At 46.2% G+C, this 23,900-nt stretch overlaps 1 protein-coding gene across 1 annotated transcript in view; it reads left to right on the top strand.

Annotated features, from left to right (window-relative positions):
- Positions 1–211: 211 nt before the first annotated feature.
- The window catches only part of GlcT (ceramide glucosyltransferase), a 39,854-nt gene continuing 16,165 nt past the window's right edge, over positions 212–23,900 (top strand). Inside the window, exons 1-5 of the mRNA XM_077643249.1 lie at positions 212–722; positions 10,361–10,502; positions 18,085–18,187; positions 20,264–20,365; positions 21,847–21,959. Of these exons, the coding sequence (XP_077499375.1) occupies positions 331–722; positions 10,361–10,502; positions 18,085–18,187; positions 20,264–20,365; positions 21,847–21,959 (852 nt within the window). The 5' untranslated portion in view covers positions 212–330. The remainder of the gene's footprint in view (positions 723–10,360; positions 10,503–18,084; positions 18,188–20,263; positions 20,366–21,846; positions 21,960–23,900) is intronic.

Genomic DNA, 23,900 nt, shown 5'->3' with positions numbered 1-23,900 from the left:
CATTTCAGCGCCTCCTTGCGATCCGCTTACCAAGCCCGAGGCTCCTACACAGAACCGTCGTCGTTTTTGTTGGCGCAGCTATTCATCCCAAAGGGGGCGTTCGACCATCATCTGGCGTTCTCCGACATGCCAGTGACGCTACCGTCGCAGACACTACCTCGCGAAGCATGAGAAGTTGGCGGCTCGGTTCCCCACACCCCGCCTCTGCACCTCAGGTCCGGAACCGAAGCGGCGCTCTAGGCTCGCCCAGCAGTCGACGAACGACCGGTCCGCGGGCTCCAAGGAAAACGCCTCCATGGGCGATGCACCCCGGTGAGGCCAGGAGCGACGATGCGCCACAACGTAGCTAGGCCGCTGCACCGCACGCACTGCCCATTGGACGCCGGCCTTATCTCGGCGCTCCTGCTATCCATAAAACGGAGGCCACGCCGCGACGCGCGTCGGCGCTATGCCGGTGTCTGCTGCGAGCCGAGCATCGGCACACACCCTCTCCCGACGACGCACGACGGAAGTGACGTGAGGAGACTTGTGGCGGAACACCCCTCGCCGCCAACGACGACGTCACGGAACGGCGGCGCTGACGCCACCCGCCGCCGAGCTGCTGCCCGCGGCGGCGTCTCAAAGATGGCTCTCCTGTTTTACACGCTCTACGGGTTTGCCATCATCTTCTTCGCCGGCTGGTGGTTCGTCTGGCTGCTTCATTTATTGGCCATCTTCAACGGGTGAGTCCCTGCGCGGTCCGCCGAGCGCGCGAGCCGTCTTTCTGGCCCTACAGCCGCCCTTGGCTTTCCGCCGCCGGACAAACTGCTGCTGCCGGAGTTCCGTGCGACGTGCGGTACCCTCTGGGACGGATGATTCCTCGAGCGAAGTTTGTGGGCCGGCCGCGCACGCGACGGTGAAAGTGGGCATTTCGGCGCCGGGCTGGGCCGCCGTCCTCGGCCAGGCCGCCGGAGATACGTCCCGACGCACCCAGTCGCACCGCCGACAAACAACCGCAGATTGTCGCCGTGATTTGGCAGGCGCAGCTTGCCCGCCGCGCTCACCGGCGCGTTGGATGGGCGTGGTTTTTGTTCTTTCTCGACGCCTTGCAGCGGGCGTCGGCAGAAAGGGCGTCGTGCTCGGCGGTTGTTTCTTTTTCCTTGGACGCGGTCTCGGCTCGTTTTCCTCGGCACGCGCCCTTCATCGGCGATCGTCGGCTCCCTGCCCCACGTGAAGTGCGGTGTGTGACCAGTGCTGTGGTGTGTCGCAGGGATCCCGTCACTGCTCGTTGGGGGCAGCGCTCGCCGTGAGTCATTGGGCCGGAACGACACCGCCGCGTCCTATCAGTCAGTCGATGTTGACTCGTTTGCTTGTGACAGGCACGAGTCGAGATCTTGTTCTTCCGTCTATAGTAGCCGCACCGAGCGAATCGTCATTCCGGCGATACGTTTCGCGTGCCGCCTTTTATGCCTTGTTTTCCTCGCGGGCTTGTGACTCGTCATCAGGTCTGTCCAATTAGAAATCCATGTATGCTTTCTCCAGCAGCGGTCGGTGTGTGCCACGAAATCCCTTGCGCAGCTAACGGGATTACTAGCGCAGCAGCGCTGCGCGTCTTTCTGGTGGCGGTTTCTCCCAGGTTGCGCACTTGCTTTTTTTCCTGCCCGCGATTCGAGGTCGTAGGCCGGCCTGCGAGGGCGCGAGTTCGCCTTGATTTCGCCGCCGCGACAGGGCCGTCGAGGACGATCTCCCTAGATTTTCTGCTCGGCGCAGCGCTGTGAAATGCCATGTTGCGAGCGCATTCGCAAGCTCCGCACCTGGGTCCCTTACCTTTCGCAACGTGGCGAAATGCCGTGAACGCAGTTGTGACGTACGGGAATGTTTCCCTGTCCCCGGCATGCTCGAAATGCGTGCATACCACGCGCCGTCCGTCCGTACGGCACGGTCACGCTGCCCCACGAAACCGGCTTAGAACCGCCACCGTCCGTGTTCGAAACGTTTTTGTAACCGGAGCATGGCGCTATCGTTTTTATCAAACTTGGTGAAGACCCGATTCTTAGTAATCCGGTTGTTCAGGGATTCGATCCACATGCCCGGGGACAGGTGCAGTGCTTTCCAAAGGCTTTTTGACTGTTTGGGGCATCGATGTCACGGGAAGGCGGCCACAGCGAGAGATTTTAAGGGAATATATATCCTGTCGGCAGCCGGCAGAATCGCCAGGCTGAAATTTTGCCGGCACTCGCTTCTCATTGGCTGCCTTGGGCGAAGTTAAGATTTTTTTTCCGCGCGGCCGAAGTTTCTTCAGGCACTGTTTAGTAGCATTAATAAACTTTATTTGAAAATATTGTAGGATGTGTACCAAATAGCCGCCTGGAAAATGACTAAAGCACACCAATTAACATTGTTATGGGAGTTCTTCCGACAAGGAAACTACATGCCTGTTGGCCTATCCTTGACTGTTTATGATCTGTTAGGGCCTCGATCTGTTACTTCTCAATTCCTCCCTGGTAGGGAAGAGCTTCATCCCTGTCGTACAAAAAGCTGCTGTCAGTCTAGGGCATTGCGTTGAAAACTGGTTTGACACTTCTTGCAATCCTTTCATCTGCATTGCCTTCCTGGCGGGAGCAGGTGCCTCTTAGTGAGTTGCAAAACTCCCCGCAGAATGCATTTGGCACTCTTGATTTTTCGAAAACTTGAAGGTTCGCCCATTGTTGCATTACTTGTGGCATTCAAACTTCCAAGTTCGTGACCACTGGAAGCTTAGTGAAGTCTCAGGTTGTCTCCTGTAGCTAGCAGTGCAGCTTATGGATGGCTATGCATGAAATGTCGATTTTTATTCATAGTTTTATGACTGGAGAGGATAATGAGCCGTGGTTGGAACTATTAGTATTCGCTCCTTGTGAGAGCAAAGTTGACATGTGATGCTTTTATGTGCTGTAAAGTGTTGGTTAGATTTAACCATCTCAGCTGTCTATAGGCTACTCTAGCAGTCCTTGATAAATACTTTTCTACACCATAGGAGCAAGTGAAATGGTTTGTTTAGCTGCTGTGTAAATGCCATACTCTTTGTGCGGGAAGGTTCCTCAAGAAGAGCATCAGCTTCTGCATCCACCTGCTTTATTGTAGAAATGAATAATCCTCTTTGGTTTGCGTGAACGTTGAGCACCATACTGAAACACACAACACGTGGTAATCTCAAACGTGGCACCATTTGGAAGAACATTGAAAACAGCAGCGCCACTGCATAATCTGCATGTAGCAAGTGTTGCCCGACTGCTACTACTCTGCAACTGGTGGTTGAGATTATCAACCACACCCTGAATGAAAATTGTGCTAGGGAGAATGTCAGAAGGTAGCACATTTCAAAATGTGCTCTTTCCTTCCCAAAACCTGTGCCGAGAGCACAAGTTAAGTTGCCATGCTCGCAACAGAAATTATGCTACCCGAAAAAGACTGAAATAATATATTCTCTGTCTGTGCCGCAACATTTTGTTAGGCTGGATGTGGAAAAGGAATGAAAAAAAAGCATCCGGAGAACATTAATTGTTGATTACGTGTGACAATAGGCCTACGGACATCCCCACACATTTTTAGGTCGACTGTTTTGACTCCCATTTGACGGCTGACCTGCGTTACGACTAGCTGTTCTGTGCTACGTACATCTCACACAGATTCAAACACAACCAGTGCCGTCCTTGTGCGACAATTTTGGGAGCCACAATCTCTGACCTGAACCCAAATCACTGCACAAGCTGGTGCATCGCTCTAGGGCTATATATAGGCACCAATGCTGTGTAATGCTCAGCAGTTATGACCCCTGTTGTGGTTGGACTTGTCTCATGACATTCAAATGTATTCCATTCTAATTCTATTTTATTCCTTTGTAGTTGGTGGCAGTTCTAAGTGCTAGTGCCAGCTATTGTTAACATTTTGTATTTTCCCGCCTTTGATAACGTCCCACTGTTTCGACCACTTGCGAGTTTTGTTGTGCCACTTTTTGGGTGATGCCAGTTTTCATGGCATAAGCCAACTAATGCTTTTGCATTAATAAGGTCCTGCCCGCACTACCATGACATATGAGACGCTTGTCCTGTTATACTTCACACTGGTGGCAGCTGAAGTCATGGGTAGATAGGGGGGGGAGGTCATGGAAGCAAACCGCATGACTTCTGAGCATGGAGTTTTGCTCTGTTGACATCTGCCGTGAGTGCATAGTGCTAGACATTTCATAGACAAGATGTCCTCTGGACATTCATGCAGCCTGCGAGATCTGTGGCAAGGAGTGCAGCGTTGAGATGTGAGGGATTGCGAGTGCGTGCATGCCGCTTGACACTTCATATTTAAAATGTCGCAGGTGGCAATGGAATCACGCTTCCCTTCATGTTTATGCAATTTGCAATGCGAGCATTTCTCTGCATAATGTTACAAGCATTTTTACATGCTGAGCCAAAGCTCACATTGCTGTGTGGGCTTATTTGACCTGTTATTTTCAGTTTTTTCCACATATTCATGTCTTAATGCCTTCGCTGTGTGCATTTAGTTGTCCATTATGTGCATTTTTTTTCCCCCAGAGGTGTTGCTAGCTTTTTTCTCTTTCTTATAGGGCCTGCAAAAGTTGCCCATTTTCGCTAAACTAATTTCTCTAGCGTAGGTTACTAGGCCCATTTTCCTTCGTTATTTTACTGAATTGTGTGCAATATGGAACGGAACGAGCTCCACGTAGATATAGGCCATGAGGATATGATGCAAGGGGGTTAAATTGAGGGTATGCTGCAAGGGGGGTGGTGACATGTTGGGCAGTTATGCCTCTGCTTGTGCTGTGGATTTACAGGCCATCTCTGTAAGGCATGCAGAGTGCTTTCAGAACTACAAGAAGCTTGCATAATTTTCACAGCAATACATTCGGCCTCCCCAATCTTTAGCCACATATTACAGGGTTCACACAGCTAGGACAACTATGGTTAGCCCCGCTCATAAATATGAATGCATCTCTTTGGGCATGCACCTTAGCCTTCCAGCTAGGTCAGCGTACACGGGCTTGAAGTGGCATTTTATACCCAGAAGAGCTGGCCTTATCTGGCTGGATCTAAGCTGGCCATGTTTGAGTGAGCATATGTGGCTGAAGAGGAAGGGGGGCTCGGGTGTAAGTGCTTCCTTGGTATCATGTTTGTATCGTGCTGTCGCAATACCTCCATGTTAACTCAATGCTTTCCTTGCGCTGCTGCATGCCGGCAGCTGGAGTTTATTGTATCCTGCGTTCAGAGCCACCTTCCCTGTGCAACGCAACTGCATGCGTTCATGACTCATCATGTAGAGGGACATTAGTGTTGCATGCGTAGCGTGTTTATCTACTTGGTCCATCGTAGCTCTACCCAAGGGCTGTCAAGTGCAGGCAGGATATTGCACAATAGGTGCAGGAACACTGTGCATTAGCAGCCTGTGTACATTAAGGAGAACGCCAGCATCAAAGTGTTGGGGCATTGTCTTGCAACTTTTTGCACCATTTACATGATGCCAGTGTGCTTGTGATGCCTTTCACAACCTGTTATCTTCTCGCAGCTCATGCTTCCTCTTCACACGTCATGTGTAAACCATGAGATGACCTCAGGAATGCCGGAGGGCTGTATCCAAGTGCTTTCATTAATTGAAACAGCTTCTTGCATGCAGATAGTTTGAAGATGTGTAGTATTACAGATGTGGAGATGGTGATTCTAATAATGTTTATTAGTTTGCATCTAGCATGGTACATTTGCAGCTGTTACATGGTCCATTTCTTAATCTGCTCTTTTGTATTTTATTGTGCCAAAATGGCAAAACGAGTGGTGATTTATAGTTAAACAATTAAGCCAGCTGTAAGCTGCAGTCCTTTGCAGCCTGTTGAAAGCATGGGTGCCTGCTCTTGAATGGACTGCTCATCGAGAGTTTCGCATGGCTCTTGCAACACACTATTGTAAGGGGATACACGAGAGTGGTCCCCTTTGGAAGTGGTCTAGGCTATACGTCTACTCTGCCTCTGCATTGCTGAACCATAATCGTGAAGGCCAACTGTTCTTTCCATGCTCCAAGCACCTAGAGTGCACTTCCTGTCTTTTATTCTTTTGTCTGCATGTGTTTCATCATACAATTTTTAGTGCACTAGCACTAGAGTTTCCACTTAGCCGTTGTCTGTGCAGTTCCTCTGTGTGGGCAGGTTGTGATGATGTTATGAGGTCACGTGACCTAGCTGGCGCTCCTGCCACCTAGGTTGCTCCTCTGGAGATTTCAGTGCGTTAGCACTTGAACCCCCGCTTGCGGATTTTTGCCGATGCCTACCGTGGCAGGGGGCATTTAATGATTGGTCGTGAGAGGTTGCTCGGGAAGAGCAACGTGGGTCTTAAATGTCCCACTGGTGGCAGCACCTGCCACCATCAGGAAGTGGCGCATCGCTTAACCGTTGTACCACAGCGCCAGAAGTGGCGGGAGGACTCCCACAGATCTATGAATGTAAAGTTTAGAATGAGCAATCGGAGAATGAAAACCAAAATGCTAGTCCACCTAATATAATAGCATCCGGCCTAACCCCACTAAATCATGTAGTTTTTTTTTTCATTTGCAAGGCTGTGCATGTGAACCTCCCATTGAATTCACTGCTGTTTGCGTTCACTGAAAGGCTGCCCTTGCATAGAAATTAGGAGTGCCTGCCGCAGTGGCTCAGCGGTCATGGCACTCAGCTGTGGAGCCCCGGGATACGGGATCAGAATCCCAGCTTCGACTTGTGGAATGCAGTGGGTGTCTGTATGCTGTGCAATATCAGTGCAAGTAAAAGAGCCCCCCAGGGGATCAAAACTGATGTAGAGCCCTCTACTGCGACATCTCCCATAGCTCGCATGCATAATTTGGAGTAAAGGTAGCAGTGCCATGTGGCGTGCACAACCATTCTGCAGCTTTCCTCGATCGGTGTCATTTAGTGGCTGTATGAGGGCTTGTTGCTACCACCTTTTTGTATAGCTGCAGCTGCCTTCCAGCTGCACCTACGGACCCTCTGTTCAGATCTGTGCACAGCTGCATCTATGGCAGCATGGAGATAGTGTGTCACAAGGGCAGTCGCATCTGAGACATGTCTTTGGCTGTTTGCAACTGTATTAGGCAATGTGGCAGTGATTTTTGCCGTCAACAGCACATTATAGTTTAGATGCTTCGTTTTCAGGGTTTGTTTGCAACTGTATTAGGCAATGTGGCAGTGATTTTTGCCGTCAACAGCACATTATAGTTTAGATGCTTCGTTTTCAGGGTTTTTTTTTTTTTTTTCAGAATTCAGGCAGTGAAAATCAGGCGATATGTTTCAATCCAAAATTTGGGTACAAATCGGGTTATTCAGCAAGAGCCTCCATAATTAGGATTTTATCGGATCATACTTTTCAGGTGAAGACAATTTAATATAAGCAGTCATTCGTGTGTGGGACATAAAATTGTATACTTCTTGCACTTATTTTTCAAACGATATATCGAATTGGCAGGGTGCAGTGCAAAACTCTTACCAAAAGAGATTTTTTTTCTCATTACAATTCCTTGCTTACGTACGTTATCATCTGTAGCATAGCACTTATAGGTAGCATGTGAGACCTGGCTACCTTGTTTACTATGCAAACATTCATTCAACATCACTGCGATTTTTTTAAATGCAGAAGAGCCTTCGAGGAGGACATGGGCAGTACTTGATACAGTGATGCCAATAACGAGCCTAGTCAGCATCCATGATTTGGCTTCAAAGTCAGAGTCAGTTTTTTTCAAAATTACAAGGCAGTACATTTAAACAATATTTGAACTGATAGCCATGTGGCTAAAAAAAGACCCAGTGCAAAATAAAATGCCCAAGAAACAAAACAGGATTAAAAAAATGCTTAGAACAAAATACGCACTAGAGGAAACAAGTCATAGCCAAGTAATTAAAAAAAACACGAAATGGTAAAGAATAGCAAAGAAAAGTTCACTGAGTCAACAAACTGTAAAAAAGGCAAAACACAAATGATGGGGGGGTCAGGGCCCCTCCTGGTTGCTAATAAAGAAAAACTTGCAGCAGAGCTTATTTATTTGCAAGCTCCACATTAATAAGCATAAAACAGAATGTACTGTTTGATCTTGGGTTCAAATTAAGCACATTCAGATAAAACGTGCTAAAAGAAGATTAAAATGATCAGCTTAATAGAAGGTCACTTTTGGATTAAGCGCAAGATGGCTGCTAAATTTCATGCACTGTATTCCACTCTGTGCACAGCAAAACAAAGTTACCAAAACTTATTTTGGGTAGAAATTGGGTTTAACCTGATTTTTAAGAAGTCTGTACGGGTTGCAAGAAATGAATAAAATCGGGTTTTACCTGAAAACAAAGAGCGCTACTAATAGTACAGCAAGGATCTTGTGTTGTTGGATGGCTAGTCAGGCGTTTCTGATGCTGCCTGTGTGGAATTTGTGATAAGATTGCACACTTTCAAGTGCAGCTCTGCCCTGGTGGTTATCACATGCACACACACGGTCTTGACAATAGACATGGTTTTGATGACTTATCTTGCGGTGTGGTGGGCTGTCTGTTTTTCACATTGTCCTCACATTCTTTTGGACTGTTGAAAGAAGACTGTCTGTTTGGCAGAACGTATGGTGCTGTGGCCAGTTTGTTGCGAGAGATCCTCAACATTGCCGTGATCCTGAAGGGCTGCCATTCTAATTGATGTGGCTTCAGTCACGCACGCTTGCTCATTTGTTTTTAAAATTCAGAAACATATTTTTCTACTTTCTTCTGCATTGCCATTTGAAGTGCTTGGGCATAATGGGGCAGATGAGAGAAAATCTACTCTGCCTTTTTCTTGGGAATGGTACACTTTTTATACACTTTCTTCTGCTTTTGTATTTTAATGTGTGTATTGGTAATGAATACACTCGCGTAAGCTTTGAACTTTTTCTTTACCCGTTATAAGGTGCAAGCTGCATGCATGTTTCATATGCATACATATAGTAAAAACACGGTTAGAACGGCTGTAGAATTTAAATATCACCTTCAAGCCATTTCGACCACTGGATTGGTAGAAAAAAAAGTGTAAGCACTTGTACCAGTGACTTTGTAATGTAAAAGAAACTGCAAATGTGGTACGTGTCCGTACCTCAGTCGTATTGACATATAAGAAAACTTGCAGTAGGATTGAATATTGCATCAAGAAGTATTAGAGGCAGTTGACTGATGAAAAAGACTCAAACACAAGTTTCTTTTATTTTATTTTCCCGCCAATTTGGGCCACATCAAACTCTACACAAGCCTACGAGTGAAGAAGAAAAAATGCTGAATGGTTTGCTTGAGTGTTTGGTAATTTTGAACATGGAAAAATATGGTGTGTAGGAGCACCGCTGCTCATTTGCCGGCACTTGAAACAACTCTGATAATCTTAGTCCCGTTGTCCTACAAAGGGTTAAAAACATGCTTGTGAGGCAGCATCCTATCGGCATGCAGCGGTAGCTTGTAGGGCATTACAGCTAAGGAGTCAAGCTATTTGCAGAGCAGAATGGCAATCCCTCCTTTGTTCCAGCTTCATTAGTGTCTGGTCTAAGAGATGTACTCTTGACCCGCTTGACCTTATCAACGGCACCGTTGTGCGTCATGCCGCTGATTTGTTCTTGGCAGTGACAGTGATTTCTGCCTGTATGTGCCAGTCAAATCAGAGCTCTCTGATTGTATGAGTTGCGAAACTCCGCTTCAAAGTCTGGTTTGTATTACCAGTTAGAGGTGGCAAACAAAAACTGTCGCCGTTCCTCATCAGAAGTGTTGAAATGTGTAGCTTGCTTTAGTTTTTAAATTTATCTCTCTGACTGTTGTCTTTTAATTTTTTTACTGCATTGGTTTTTCTCGAATTTGTTTCCAGGCACCATGTCATTAACAACTGTCTCCTAATTTGTAACTTGTACATAGTCTCAGAGTTTGTAACTTGTACATAGTCTCAGTTTGTAACTTGTACATAGTCTCAGTTTGTAACTTGGACATAGTCTCGCAGTTTGTAACTTGTGCATAGTCTCAGAGTTGTAACTTGTATATAGTCTCGGAGTTTGTAACTTGTACATAGTCTCAGAGTTTGTAACTTGCTCATTGTCTCGGAGTTTGTAACCTGCACATAGTCTCAGGGTTTGTAACCTGCACATAGTCTCAGAGTTTGTAACTTAATGCCCAGAGGCTTTGCGACAGTTGGCTGAACACTGAATTTTGGCTTGGACAAACCTCTGGATTTCAGTAAGTGGGCCATAAGGAGATGCTTGCTACTGGTGTACTCAAAGAGCTCTGTTGTAAAGGAGGAGTGAGCCTGTAACGCAGAAGATGGGTGCGATGTTGCTCTCTGATGACTTTGTTTACTTGGCCCGCGTACAGGAAAATGAAGCTGCACAAAAAGAAGACCATGCCACCCCTTGAGGTGCCGCTGCCTGGTGTGTCCATCATCAAGCCGCTCACAGGGGTGGATCCAAACCTGTTTAGCAACCTCGAGTCATTTTTCACCATGAACTATCCACAGGTGAGGTCATTCTTCACAGTCCCTTAGCTTTCCAGTCTCTAGGGGTGGGGGGGTCAAAGTTTGCATCACCACTTTGCTCTTTCAGCATTGCTGTTGCCACAAGAATCTCTTCGTGCGTAAAATCTGTGTAGGTGCTTGACGTGTGTGCTGCGGCAGAAATCTTGCCGGGCACCGTGCAGTTTGGGAGCTTCTTTCTTGATCTGCTAGGGACCCTGGTGTTTTAGTCAGCTGGGAGGGCTCCTCAAGGAGAAGTCATACCTCAGCAGGGAAGTGATAGTGGCTAGCAAGTGATAGCGGGCGGCATGCCGCCTTGGCGGTTCGTCAAGAGGCCGGTGCTGAGCCCAAGTGTTTTGATGCCAGCCCAGCCGAGCAAAGTGCTGTGAGAGCTGAGCCACTTGACTGTGTGCTGCTGCATGCTTTCTCTGCTCTTTATGGAGTATAGACACCTAACTTTTGGTGCGTGTTTTCTTTTTTGTAATGATGTGTAAGGCATTACTATACATGAATTGCCTTGTGGTATTTTCCTATGCTGAATAATGTGCAATCAGATTTCTCATGTTGTTTTGATTTTGAAAGTTTAACTATGACTGACGTCAAAATGTGGTTATAGGTCACGTGAAGCATGAAAAAACTGCAATATAATCGGTGCTTCTACACTCGTCATTCCGGCTCTTGAGGAAGGCTGGGTTCAGCACTATAGTGAATTAAAACGATGAAGCAGCGATTATGTCGCAGTTTTTCCATGCCACACGTGACATATAACAACACTTTGACGTCACAGCCGTCATTCGGCTGTTGAAACCAAAATAGCATGACAGAAAAATTCGATTGCAAATTATTTAGCAGTCGTTGGCAAATAATGCGTGGTGATTCATGCATTGTAGTGTCTTCCGCATCATTGTAGAGAAGAAAACATGCCACCAAAATAAGGTATCTGTACTCCCTTCAGTTCTCATCTGTGTCTTTCCTATGCTCCGCTCACGCGATGAGCATTAATTACCCCCGCATCATCAGTAAAGGAAATCGTGTTGGCGGAAGAGGCAAGGGCAGTCCTGCTCCTGGTCAAGTTCAGGCATGTGCTGAGTTGAACCCCCATCATGAACATGTTCCTTGGTACTGAGAATATCTTAAAGGGATGATGAAGGGAAATACTAAGTCAAGTTGGACTGGTATGTTAGCGTCACATCGCAGCCAATATGTCATTTTTACAGAAAACAGCTTTGATTAGTCGCAAAATTGCTTAAAAGCAAAGTGCATATAGTAGCGCTGCTCATATATTCTTCCAACTAGGCCTCGGCTAGCGAATTCTTTGGCAGCTATGATTGGTTTGTCACTATCTCGTGTAACGCTTTCTGTCCGTCAGTGGGCACGTACCAGTGAAATATGGGGAAAGCAGCACAGTGAGCGTACCAAGAATTCAGAGTCAATTAAAAACAGCGCAAACCACACGGCGGACAGAAAGGCGTGGCACAAGCTCAAGCGCCGAGCCTTTTGGCTCCCATTCTGTGCGCCCTACCTGTGTGTAGCCGGTGTATGCAGGAAGTTCAGAACCGCTAGCTCTCAGCAGCACCCACGCTCAGAAGTGCCACCTAAGATTTACCGGGGAGCTCCGGCAAACAGAAGTCATTTAAATGATGTAACCTTCCACAGGTTCAGGGACCCATCTTTGTGGGACCAGGTGGAGAATTTCATTTGTAATCTTCTCAGCAAGCCTTTCACCTTTCTGTGCAGAAAAAAACGTTGGTAGTGTTCACGAGGAACACACTCTTCGTCAGGCATAGCCTATTGCTTAGTTTGCTATTTCCCTTTAGTGTCCCTTTAACTGGTTGAGACTTCCAGCACAGTGCACACACCTTATTGTATGGGCTCACAAGTGAGTCGTTACCTAGTCCAAATATTGCTTGTATTCACAAATATAGTGTTTAACTTTTTTTCTGCTTGTGCAGCATCTGGTTGTTTTGGGGCAGTGTACTTCTGGGTTTTGTACATTTTACCGCCAACTCCTTGGCTAGGAATGTTCAACTCGAATTTCCTTGCCAGGTTTGTGAAAAAGCAGTGCTGATAACTATTGAGGTGGGATGTTGCTTTGTAAAAACAATTGCATTACTTTCCAGTTCAGTGCAGTTTGCATGTATACGGAATTACTATACTGTACTATATACTGTACGGAATTACTATACTGCAGGCTGAAATCAGCATTATAACTATGTCTTCAGGCAAGTGAAGTACTTTCAGGCCAGTATTCAGTAGTTCCATGCAGCAATTGGCATACTTTTGAGCATCAGTAGATGTGCATTTGTTCTGGTATGCTTTTATTTTTTGCCTTTATAATTCTTTGTTGTGCGAAAATATTTCCGGCCGGTGTTGAAATTTGCAAAAAGCCATCAAAATTTTAATTTGGTGAGGAAAAGTGAGCAGTAATTAATTTTGGACCTTAAATATACTGCCTGAATCTGATCCACTACAATTCTATATTATGAGGGAAAATAATTACTGTGAATTAGTATGATTGCTCAGGTTTCAGTAAGATTTCATAATTGCTCAGATTTCGCATCCCAAAATTGTTGCAATGCTGTTTTTCCACTGCTTTTACTGATTCTGTCTTTTCTGCTGGGGTGTGGCTGAAGAGATTCCAAGAGTGTCAAAAATTTGACCATTCATGTAATTGTGATTATGATTTGTGATGTTATGTGATTTGGCCCTGTGCGAGTTGCGCGGAGAAGAGGGCTACAACTTCAGTAGCCAAACATGTCACAGGGAGAGCATGTGGGTGTGTGTGGGGGGGAGGGGTGGGGGGGTAGGGTAGCAGAGGACCTTGGTTCTGCATGTGGAGACATGTAGCAGCCATGGCTTGGGCTTCTGGGTATGGGCGGCCAGGTCCGGCAGCTTGACTGCAGTTCTTTGGAGGCTCTCCTTGAGGTTTTGTCTGTGCTGCCAGCCACAGGTATGTTTGCAGCTGATGAGTGGGCCTGTCATTGCGCTTCTCTTGATGAGCATTCTTTGTACTGCGAGGCACAGATATCAAACACTCTGTGATGAGCTGTCAGGGCAGCAGACAAAGGATTGGCCAATGACGTGCTGTTGCCCCGCATGGGCTTGTTGATGTCCATATGGAGTTGTGTGAAGAATCGAGGGGCGCCAGTTGTGGAGGTATGTGTTGCAAAGCTCATGCCACCCAGTCATTGCGATAATTGTGCCAGCTGTATAACAGGGACTGCCTGTTGGACTTTGTCTGCTACACATTAGTGCATTAGCATTTTTGTGGCGTCTTACAAAAAAAATCCTGGCTTTTGTCACAGAATTTCCTGGTTGGGCTAGAGAGTTGTGATGTCATCAACACCATGTGACCACCAGTGGACCAGTTATTATAGGGCGCTGCCAAATTTGAAAATCTCAGAACCCCAAATACTTGAAAGTTGGCCCACCCCCAAAAATTTCAAAGGACCCCCCCCCCCCCCCCCATCCCCCCACTTCCCCCCCCCAGAAAAAAGTGGGAAGTAGGCCCAGCCCAGAAAATGGATTAATGTGGATTAGTGAGTGGATGAGTATAATTACATGTGATGATTCATTAAAAGGTACTTGAATATTCTAGAAGCTGACGATTCGTGCATACCATATAAGGGTAATGGAACTGGTTCTTATCGGAGTTCTGGCAGGGGAATCGCTGGAACAACTTTAGACACTCATTGTAGACATCGTAGCAGGCAACCTAACTTCTGTCGCATGTTCTTAACAGCGTGGTTAAAAAGGCCCCCATGTCATTATGCATTGCCTATTGTGGAGCGTAGTTGACTGCACCTCTGTTGCCGCTTTTTTGGGTGTCTGGGTCCCCCAACAAGTGGTCACACCTGTTCGCTTTGCAGCTGAAGGTCTGCTTCTGACCAAGCGGGAAACATGCTCGCCTTCAGAGTTTGAGACACCAGGGCGTGGCGGCGGCGTTTGCGCCGGCCACAGAGTGTGTGCAAGATAAATGTTGCAACTTGGACACAGCAGCTCCATTGTGTTTGGCGGGGGAAGATGTGCAGCCAGTGACACTGACCCATCAGATAAGAGCCCGGGGCAGACAACATGCACAGGAGCTTATCACATGGGACCGGGTGATTGTATCAGTGCCACGGTGGGGGCACATCGAGTGTTGTGCGTGCGCAGCAGCACAGGGGGCGTAGGCCCATGCTGGCTGTGTGACAAGAGGGCCCTGCACTGAGGCCTGGCCGGCTGTTGCACTCTTCTCTTTCGCTGACAATGTGCTCAGGGGGAAGTCTTTGTGAGAACAAAACCGCACCATGGAATCAAATTTATCCTAAGGGGGGACCGGAAAGGGTTGATCCTAGGTAAAGGCTTGTTTCCACAAAATTATACAAAATAACCAGCTCGTTCTCACCTTGTTAGAGTAGAAAAACAGGCTAGCGTGTCTTGGTAATTTGAATGCATTTTCCCAGCTAAATATCAGACAGGACATTGTCCTGCGGGTGTCTTTCCTACGTCCTGTTTAATCTTGCGCTGAAAAAATGCCTTGAAATTATTCTTGAATGCATCGCTGTTTGCAGCCATATCTTTGTTGTAGGGTTTGTTCATTTGTGCCGGCAAAAACATCAAATGCTTCCGCTACGTTTGGTTTCAACAGCTGTAGCTGTTGGAAGCAGGAAAAAAATGCTGTTTTCAACAGCTGCGGCTGTTGAAAGCAGCAGCTTTAGAAAGCAGAGCGAAATCAAAACATTGTACTCTGCCATTTTTTCCGGCTTCAGCAGCTAGCCACAGAGCTAGTCCTTTTACGCAGTGTCTGCAGGTTTTCCAAGCCCTTTTCGTGCTCAGTGCAGATGTGCTGACCACTTGTTTTGTCACACATCACATTCCTGATTGGGATTGGGGGGGGGGGGTGCAACCTTGGCATTATCATGTACCATTTTTTTCAACAACTGCGGCCTATCATATCCTGCATTTACAGAGTGTAAACCATCATTGATTATTTTCTCAAACAACTGGTATGTATAAATACTTGGTATATCACTGCGTATTTGGGATAATTTGGGTTCCAAAGACATGATTTCAGTATCTTTTGCTCCATTTTCTAAAACTTCTGATTATATGTTGGCAAATGACCGATGCGGAGGAAATTATGAATTTTTAAAAGCGTAAAGATTCAAGGCACCCCCCCCCCCCCCCCCCCCCCCCCCCTTTGCTCAGATGTGCTAAAAAGTGCTGAAAATTACTTTGTCACACGTCGAGATCAATGTGAGTCTGCTTGCTTTTCTTAGACTGCCACTATAAAATGTGCTTGCAGTGACCCCCACGTTTTAGAAATGACTGACTGTACTTGGCAAATAATGCGCACTATACAGGTGCATACTAAAAGTAGCTGAGAAAGAGCATATTACGGCACCTAACTTGCTGCGCCTGTGATTGTGTTGTCTAATATATTGGACAAATCTTCCTTTGGTGGGTCTCAAGAGGCCCAGCTGCACCCTTGAGATGAAAAGTAAACAAAAACACATGATACCTGTTAGGATGAGAGTATGGAAACCCAGATGACTTTTAAAGACAAGCAAAAGGCACTTCTGCCACCATGTATCCGGGCGATGTTTTCTTCTCGTATAACCCAATGCACCAACTGGCTGAAGTCACTTCTAGATTTCACAAAATAACCTGGCACGTCTACACTATTGGCAACCTGTATAATGCTATAACAAGCTTCAGATGGACAAGCCTGTAAAGGGAGTGGCCCAAAATGCATCTTGCCTTGACAAATTGACTTCGGACATTTTTTTATTAATACTGCTGGGCCTTGCTTAGCAGTTTACTTGTGCTCTGGGTTGAAAATTAGTCAAGGAATGTTTCTTTTTACCTAGAAATACAACGCAAGAAAGATAAATGTCCAAAAAAAAAGGTGTTTATTTGCACTCTGAAAGCAATGTCTGCAAGTTTTATGGATTTTATATTGTTGTAATGGACTGTGCATATTGGGGGTTGATTTTTGGTGACTCTATGTCGCTGCTGTCATCTTCTTTGTTGAAAAGAATAGCTATCATTTTTTTTTTGTTCCAAGACCGTGTTTTTTTCCCTGGCATGGCTATAAGCTTGTGCGCCAGGAAACAGGAAACTGAAATGTTGACAGATGCAAATAAAAGTGCCCCAAAAAAGTGTAACCACTGCTACCACCTATTGAAATATTGTCGAAGGTTCATGCGACAATGTATCATGGCGCATTATCCCAGAACTGCTCTAAAAACTGCTGAAAGCCCGAGAGGCTTTTAGTAGGAGGAGAAATCCTTGCTTATATGTGTCTGGCAGTCCAAAGCTCTGCCAGTGGCTTCCCTGTTATTGTGCTTTGCAAATGGCATAGAGCGCTGGTCGATCCCGGCAAGCTGTGCTTTTGGGAACAAATAGGAAAACATGCTAACACAAAGGGCATTTATTGCCGCTACAGCAATAAATGTCGGCTAGCAACGAAATACGCCAAGGAATCGACGTCACCTTGCTTGCCAGCAGGGCTACGGCTAGGCCTGGGGAGACGCTCCGAGGTCAGACGGTGCTTCACCCCACTGGCAGAGAGTGGGGGCCGTACTGAAGCATCAGTGTGGAATGAGTTCCCAATGCCAAAGAGAGAAACCTGTTCTCCTAGTGCCCACTACAGTCCTGTCCGTGGTGCTAGTGCTGCTGCGATGTTGGTGCCCTCGCTTGGTAGTTAAGGTAGCCAGGGAGGGCACGACGTCATGAGGAAATGGGCCCAGGGGCACTGAGCTTAAGGAGAGCCCCCACAATCCACGGGGCATTGATTTGATGGCTTCAGTTCATTGCCTTTAGGAAGCCGACCGGTTAAGTTTGCAGTCAGTATTGGACGCACCTGCTGGAGAAATTGGAGAAAGTTACATGCAGGCTTGTGCCGCACAGGTGGCAGATGGTCCTGTTTTACTGCTGCCACTTAAGTGCACTGTGGGTTGACAATGCCCTCCGAGCCAGCACAAGTGCTCTGTGGACTTGCAATGGGAGGCCTGGTGTGGCACTGTTTGCTCTTGTTCAGTGAATATCGGTCACCTGAAGGGCCGAGGTGGTTCGATTTCCTGTCAGTAAAGTGAGGGAGATGTTGTCTCTGCCTCGTTTTTTTTTTTTTTTTTTGCTGTGATTAGTACAAAGGCAGCGTCCACAATCTTCTCGAAGCATGTGAAATTTTCTACAATTCATCAGTAATGCGGCCTTATCCAGGGAATAGAGTTGCTAGAGGTCTGCTCTCTGGTGCTGTCATTTTTTTAAAGCGTGCATCCACATGCAGAGAATGTGCGTTCATTGAACTAGGCTGCAATGCTGGCCCTCCATAGACATGCAGGCAGCATGAGTTGGGAAAGGTCATTGCTTGTGTTCTACCCTTGTCGCATTACAGAAGACTGGTGCTGTTGTGCGGCATTTCATTAAGAACCTGCTTGACCCTGTTTTCATGGGGTGTGATGTGTAATGATAGGAATGACTGAAGCAAGCGACGACATTCTTAAATTTGGCCCAAAGTATGTCCAGCCATGTGAGGAAGTTCATGTGTATCTCTTGCCAACAGCTGTGCAACTTCTCCTGTTCGTTCCCTCTGTGTGTGCAGTTTGAGCTGCTGTTCTGCATCCAGGACGAGGGAGACCCCTCCATAATGCTGGTGCGGCGGCTGATGGAGAAGCACCCACTCGTCGACGCCAGGGTCTTCGTAGGCAAGTGCCTTGTCCTGCTCACTCACTGTGATGAAGTCTAATCACAATTAGTCAGTCAACCCATCAGTCGAGTCAATCCATCAATTGATGCACCTATCAATCCACCAATCAGTGAATCCATCAATCCATTTCTCAATTGAGCTGCTGTGGTAGCTTAGTGGTTACGTTGCTCAGCTGTTGACCCAAAACGCGGGCTCCATCCTCGCCGCTGCAGTCGCATTTCGATTGAGGCAAAATGCTAGAGACCCATGTACTTTGCGATTTCATTGCATATTGAAGAACCTCGGGTGATTGAAATTATCTGCAGCTCTCCACTACGGCACCCCTCTTAGCCTTTTTAGGACGTTAAACTCCATGAATCAGCCAACCAATAGTTAATCAAATTTTCTAGATTGAGTTGTAGGGTTTACTGGCTAAGAGCTGCTTGCGCAGCTTGACTGGGTCCAGGAAAACCCTGTCTGCAGTAGAATATGATCAGTGCAGAAAATTATTTAGCCATTGTCACAATAAAATGTCTCAATTATGCACAATGATATGTCACAAATATGCATGTTCCCCTAATTAACTTTCAATAAACATGACAAAATGAACAAAAACGGCGGAAGATATAAAGCAGATGCGGACGAATGAGAAATAGCAATCATGTAAAACAACTGGCTATGTATACTAGGTGAAGACCAGAAGTCTCATTTCAACAAAATATCTTTGCGGCCGTGTTTTATTATAACCCACAGTCTGTATCCTTTATTCGTAAGCGACAGGGACAGTGCACTGATACAAGACCCCTCTCCTGTGGTAGGGTGTATACGGGTCAGACCAGCAAATGCATTATTCAGAACGTAGCGCGAAAAAACAAGGACACTGAAAAGGCAGACACGACTCGCGCTGATTCTAGGTATGTAATGTAATTTTTTGTCAAGTTGATGGATGTGTCACTGACACTGACACACTTCTCCCCTCCTTTCATGATATGGAACACCTCAATAATCTCCCTTGTATGCTGATTATATGCTTTGCCAAATACAACAGTCTTATCGAAAAAGGCATTTACAATTCTTGCAATGTTTGAGAAAGATTTTCATGTGCTGTTGGGGTTAAAGAATTCCTGCGTTCAAACAGGCGGACGTTCAAACAATGGCCAGTCTGCCCTACATAGTATTTACCACAAGACAGAGGTATCTTGTAAACTACCTGCTTTATGCACTATGTGAGCCAGACAGGTCGTCGTTTGAACGTGGCAAAGCTCATAATCACCATACAAGGGAGATTATTTAGGTGTTCCATATTATGAGAGGGGGGAGAAGTGGGGTCAGTGACAGATCCATCAGCTTGACAAAAAAATGAGATTACATACCTAGAATAAATTGTTAAGTAGTATTGCACGTTTTGCGTTTTTTTTTTGCTGGCTTTTATCCCATATCTTTTTGTCACTTCATCTTTTTTTTTCATTCTTTTGTTTGTTTCCCAACTTCTTCCTTCCCTCTTTTTATTTTCATTTACTTTTTTCTCCACAGTGTATATTCTGTTAACCCTTCCAATGAAAAATTAAGTTGTGAGAAAGTGTTCGTGTCATGTCTGCCTTTTCAGTGTCCTCGTTTTTTTCGCGCTATCTTTCGAAAAATGCAAATACTCCAACTCGCCCAGTTTGGCATTCTTGTGCAGCAAATGCATGAATTACCAGGCACGCAACTATAGTGATTCTCTGGAAAATGTGCCAGATCCGAATAACTTTCTGTGTCACTGTAGACTGCGTCCCAGCTTTTGACAAGATTTCCATTCTAGGAAAAGGAAAAAACAGATGAGAGATACTAGAAGCCTTTCACATTAGGTTGCAAGGAAGTGACACGTGCATCAGTACACCTTTTGTGTCGCTTACAAATAAATAATTTAAGCTACTGAAATAGACTGTGTGCATGTAGGAATAAAAGAAACAATTTTTGTCTATGTATTGGTTGAAGATTGAGCGTGTTATAGCTTATGTTCCACGTGGAGTGCCCTTGTCACTTTGTGGCGAATTGAGTCAAGCACCACGTACAGCCGCAGGACATTCATGGTGCTTGTCCTTTCTGTCCGCAGGGGGCTGCCCTGTCGGTGTGAACCCCAAGATCAACAACATGCAGCCAGGCTACGAAGCCGCCAAGTACGAGCTCATCCTCATCTCGGACAGCGGGATCCGGAGTAAGCACTCTTCGTCATTTTTCACAACCTCTCATTTGCCACTCATCATTTCACTGGCACAGAAGTGTGGCGCTCTTCTGTAGGTGCCCCAGGTTGCTTATTTCGTTTTGTTTTTTCTTAGCTTTATTTGTCTAAGTACTGAAGCCTGTATTGGGGCTTTGACATGAATTGGGAGAATAAGCGAGTGGGTAATACGTAAAGGCAGGCATCAAAAGTGAAGGATCTACAATGTATGTATATATATAAGCAAGAATACAAGTTGTGCAAGGCCTGCTGCTCCAACTTGACACAGAGGTCCAAAATTGTATACAGTAGAATCTCGTTAATTCGACAGCTGGCTCGGTCCCGGCCAACGCCCAATCAAGTCTATGGCATCGTACGGTCACTAATTCGGATGCTACGGGTCTCGCACAAGTTAATTTGAATGGGCTTCCAGAGGGAGGCCGCGTCCAGGTATGACTGGCTTGGCAAGAGGTTGTCAAAATAGCCATACCCAAGCCGAGTTCTGTGCTGCATAGTTTTTTTTTTTTCATAACATTATTTATTGCCTCAGGGCACAAGGGGAGTTGGGAAGGCAGAAGGAGAAAGAAAACTGTGGGTGGGTGTTAAATGAAGGAGAATGGGCGGTCCAATCTAATGAAGGCGAGGAGGGAGCGGTGATATGGACCCTGCGTCCAAGCAACATATGAGGACGGGCTGCCCGGCGGGAGGCTCGCTGCTGCCAGGTGGCAAATTCTTGTTAGCTTTAGCGCCGGGAAAACTTACAAGGGGTGAATGACTTATGAGTGACTTATTACCTGTGCACAAAGGCAGGTGTGACGACAAACGGGCAGCACCATATCCGAGAACATCCCCATCGCTTAGTTTAAATTTCGCTTTTCTGAGCTTTGTGCCAGCCCACAGTGACTAAATTGGTGCTATAGTAGCGAATGAATCACATTGGATGCCCATTGCAATGGTCGATAGCACGCAGTAACAAGCTGTAGTATTTGAATACATCATTGTCTGGATAGAGAGGCTGAACATCACAATCACGATTGCTTCTTGTGGATGTCAGTAAACCAAAAAATGGAATTAACGCAGCAGTGCAACAATTTTAATGAATCTATGTCGCAGAGTTGACAAAGGGTGCTTAATTTTAGCGAGGAGTGGGCGGCCAAAGGCAAAAACTCAAAGTAGAATCTGCAAAATAAAACAACAGGCAGTTTCTCTTTGAATTGCCTCAGTTTTGTTAATTTCGGATTTCCCAGGTGGACTTCATACTGATTCAGAGCAGCAGCTTGGAATAGGATTAACCAACTTACATAGCTTGTGCTACTAACATTTTTGCACCTAGTACATTGTATTACCTGTGCAGTTTGGCATGGCTGGCAGTAGGAAGGGTTTGATGGAAAGCATCTTGCTGCGTGTTGCGGCCCAGTGCCGTGAAAGCGAGCAGTGCAGTGCTTGATTCTCCTGCTTTTGCCTCTCCCCGGGTGCAGTGAAGGAGGACACGCTGCTGGACATGGTGCTCACCATGGCCGACGATGTGGCCTTGGTCCACCAGATGCCTTTCGCCTGTGATAGGAAGGGGTTCCCAGCCATCTTGGAGAAGGTGAGCTGGCTGTGGCCTCTATTGCACACTGGTAGCTCAGAGTGTTAATCTTAATCGTCTTAAGCACACGGATAGAGTTAGACCTCAATGTAACAAACTTCAGTGTAACTGTGTACTTCGGTTTTTGTTACCTTGCATTCATGCATTTCCATCTTCGATATAACACAGTAAATTTTGCCGCACTTTCAACGTCGCGAAATTTCATTGCTGACTTCTGCTCGCTCCTAGATTTCTTCTATGGGTTCCCTCTGTTGGCCTTGGCGAGCATCGTTGCAAATGGAAACGGACTGTTGTTGCTTCACATGGCTCGTGCTTTCTTTTGCAGCACAATGTGCGGTCTTGTCGCACTGTTTGGTACATATCTTGATAAAAGGTGGTGCGGACGTGACAGAAGCATGACTGTGACTCACATGCAGTCTAATACTATCACTTTCAAGCAGAACATGGGGAGTGTCAAAGTTCATGATTTTTAAAGCCTGTTTTACTGATAAGAGCATTTCGGACCATTTTCCTGGTTATGCCATGTCCAAAATATCAGTTGGTAACTGTGCAGTGGTTGTAGCCTGGTCAGAAATTTGTACCAACGGTTTAATGTTCTTGCAAAGTAACGTTCAGCGAAATTTCTTCGGTGAAACCGCCTTTGATGTACAATAAACCGCCTGAACCCACAATGATTTTGGAGGGTCACATGACACAAGTGGTTCCAACTGAGCAGCAACCCAGGTGCAAACCAAGGTTTTCACCCTGTGTTTGGGGCAGATAGCCTTACTCGCTTATGGACCATGAAGCCCAACCTAACAGCAGTATCTGATGGAGGAGGAGAAGCCATTGCAGGAATGTTGCATGCCAGTCCAATAATGGTAACCAACCACAGGAGAGGGGTTGTTATCGGAGTACTGTCATGAGCTGTTTATTTTCCCGCAGCAGAATCACTTCTTGAGGATGGGTGCTTCAGAGCAATGGACAGATAAAATCATTGTCTTAGAAAATGAACTGGTGCACTCTCCTAATCTTTTCTTGTTTTTCTCTGTACCAAACTGCGTAATTTGTGCACCCCTAATTTTTACCCAGGCTTAAAAAAGAATTCACTCGCATACTTTATGCTGCCTGCTGCACAAGAGTACCAGCATGCATTTGGGTGTGCACAAGGCAGACTTGGGAAGATAGGCGTGGCCATGTCGCTGCATGTAGCTGTGAGTGGTGCAAGTGGTGAGGGGATGTCGCCGCGCCACTGTAAGGAAGATGTCACTGCCAAGGCCAAGCCAAAGCAAAGTCATTTCTGGTGTGTGCGTGGGGCGAGCACTACCAGCTTCTTTAATCTAGAGTGTAAGATTAGGGTGCTGGAGTCAGCGTGCATCTATCGCCCTAATAACACCCCCTCCCTCCCCCTTTCTGGAGACACACCAACGCATAAGTGGAAACAAGTCAGCACAAGGAGATAATGATTATATAATGGAAAGCAGTTGCGATAGCAACGAAGCTCGTCCTTCCCTTAAAAATTCAAAGGCCATTATGTGCAATATACCGTAATTCCCGCGTATAAGTTGACCTTTTTTTTAAAAAAAAACTGCCATTCAAAATTGGAGCATTAGAGGGTAGACGTATATAGTTTCGCCCGAGCCGTGGGTACTACACACCTCTTGCTGATGCTCATTCCCGGCAGGATACATGGAGCTCCATGTGTAAGAAAAAAAAGTTGATTCATTTGTAGATTGGTTCCAGTAAACAAAAGATTCGAATTGCGTGCTGTTTACCTGGCTTGCTCGTGCTGGCAGTCACTTCCCCGGATGAACATTTGCGAGAGCGAACTTCCAGGAACCTCCAACGTGCACCAGAATCCGAAACTACCGAACCATTTATGTTTTGCCACCAGTCAGTCTTTTCCACTTTTTCCGGTTTTTTCCAGTTACCGCCCCCTTCACTGACTATATTGCAGTTCTC

This window comes from Amblyomma americanum, chromosome 11, assembly GCF_052857255.1.
Source record: "Amblyomma americanum isolate KBUSLIRL-KWMA chromosome 11, ASM5285725v1, whole genome shotgun sequence".
Lineage (NCBI taxonomy): Eukaryota > Metazoa > Arthropoda > Arachnida > Ixodida > Ixodidae > Amblyomma > Amblyomma americanum.
The sequence above is the reverse complement of the archived record's forward strand: the minus strand, read 5'-3'. Positions and strand labels throughout refer to the sequence as shown.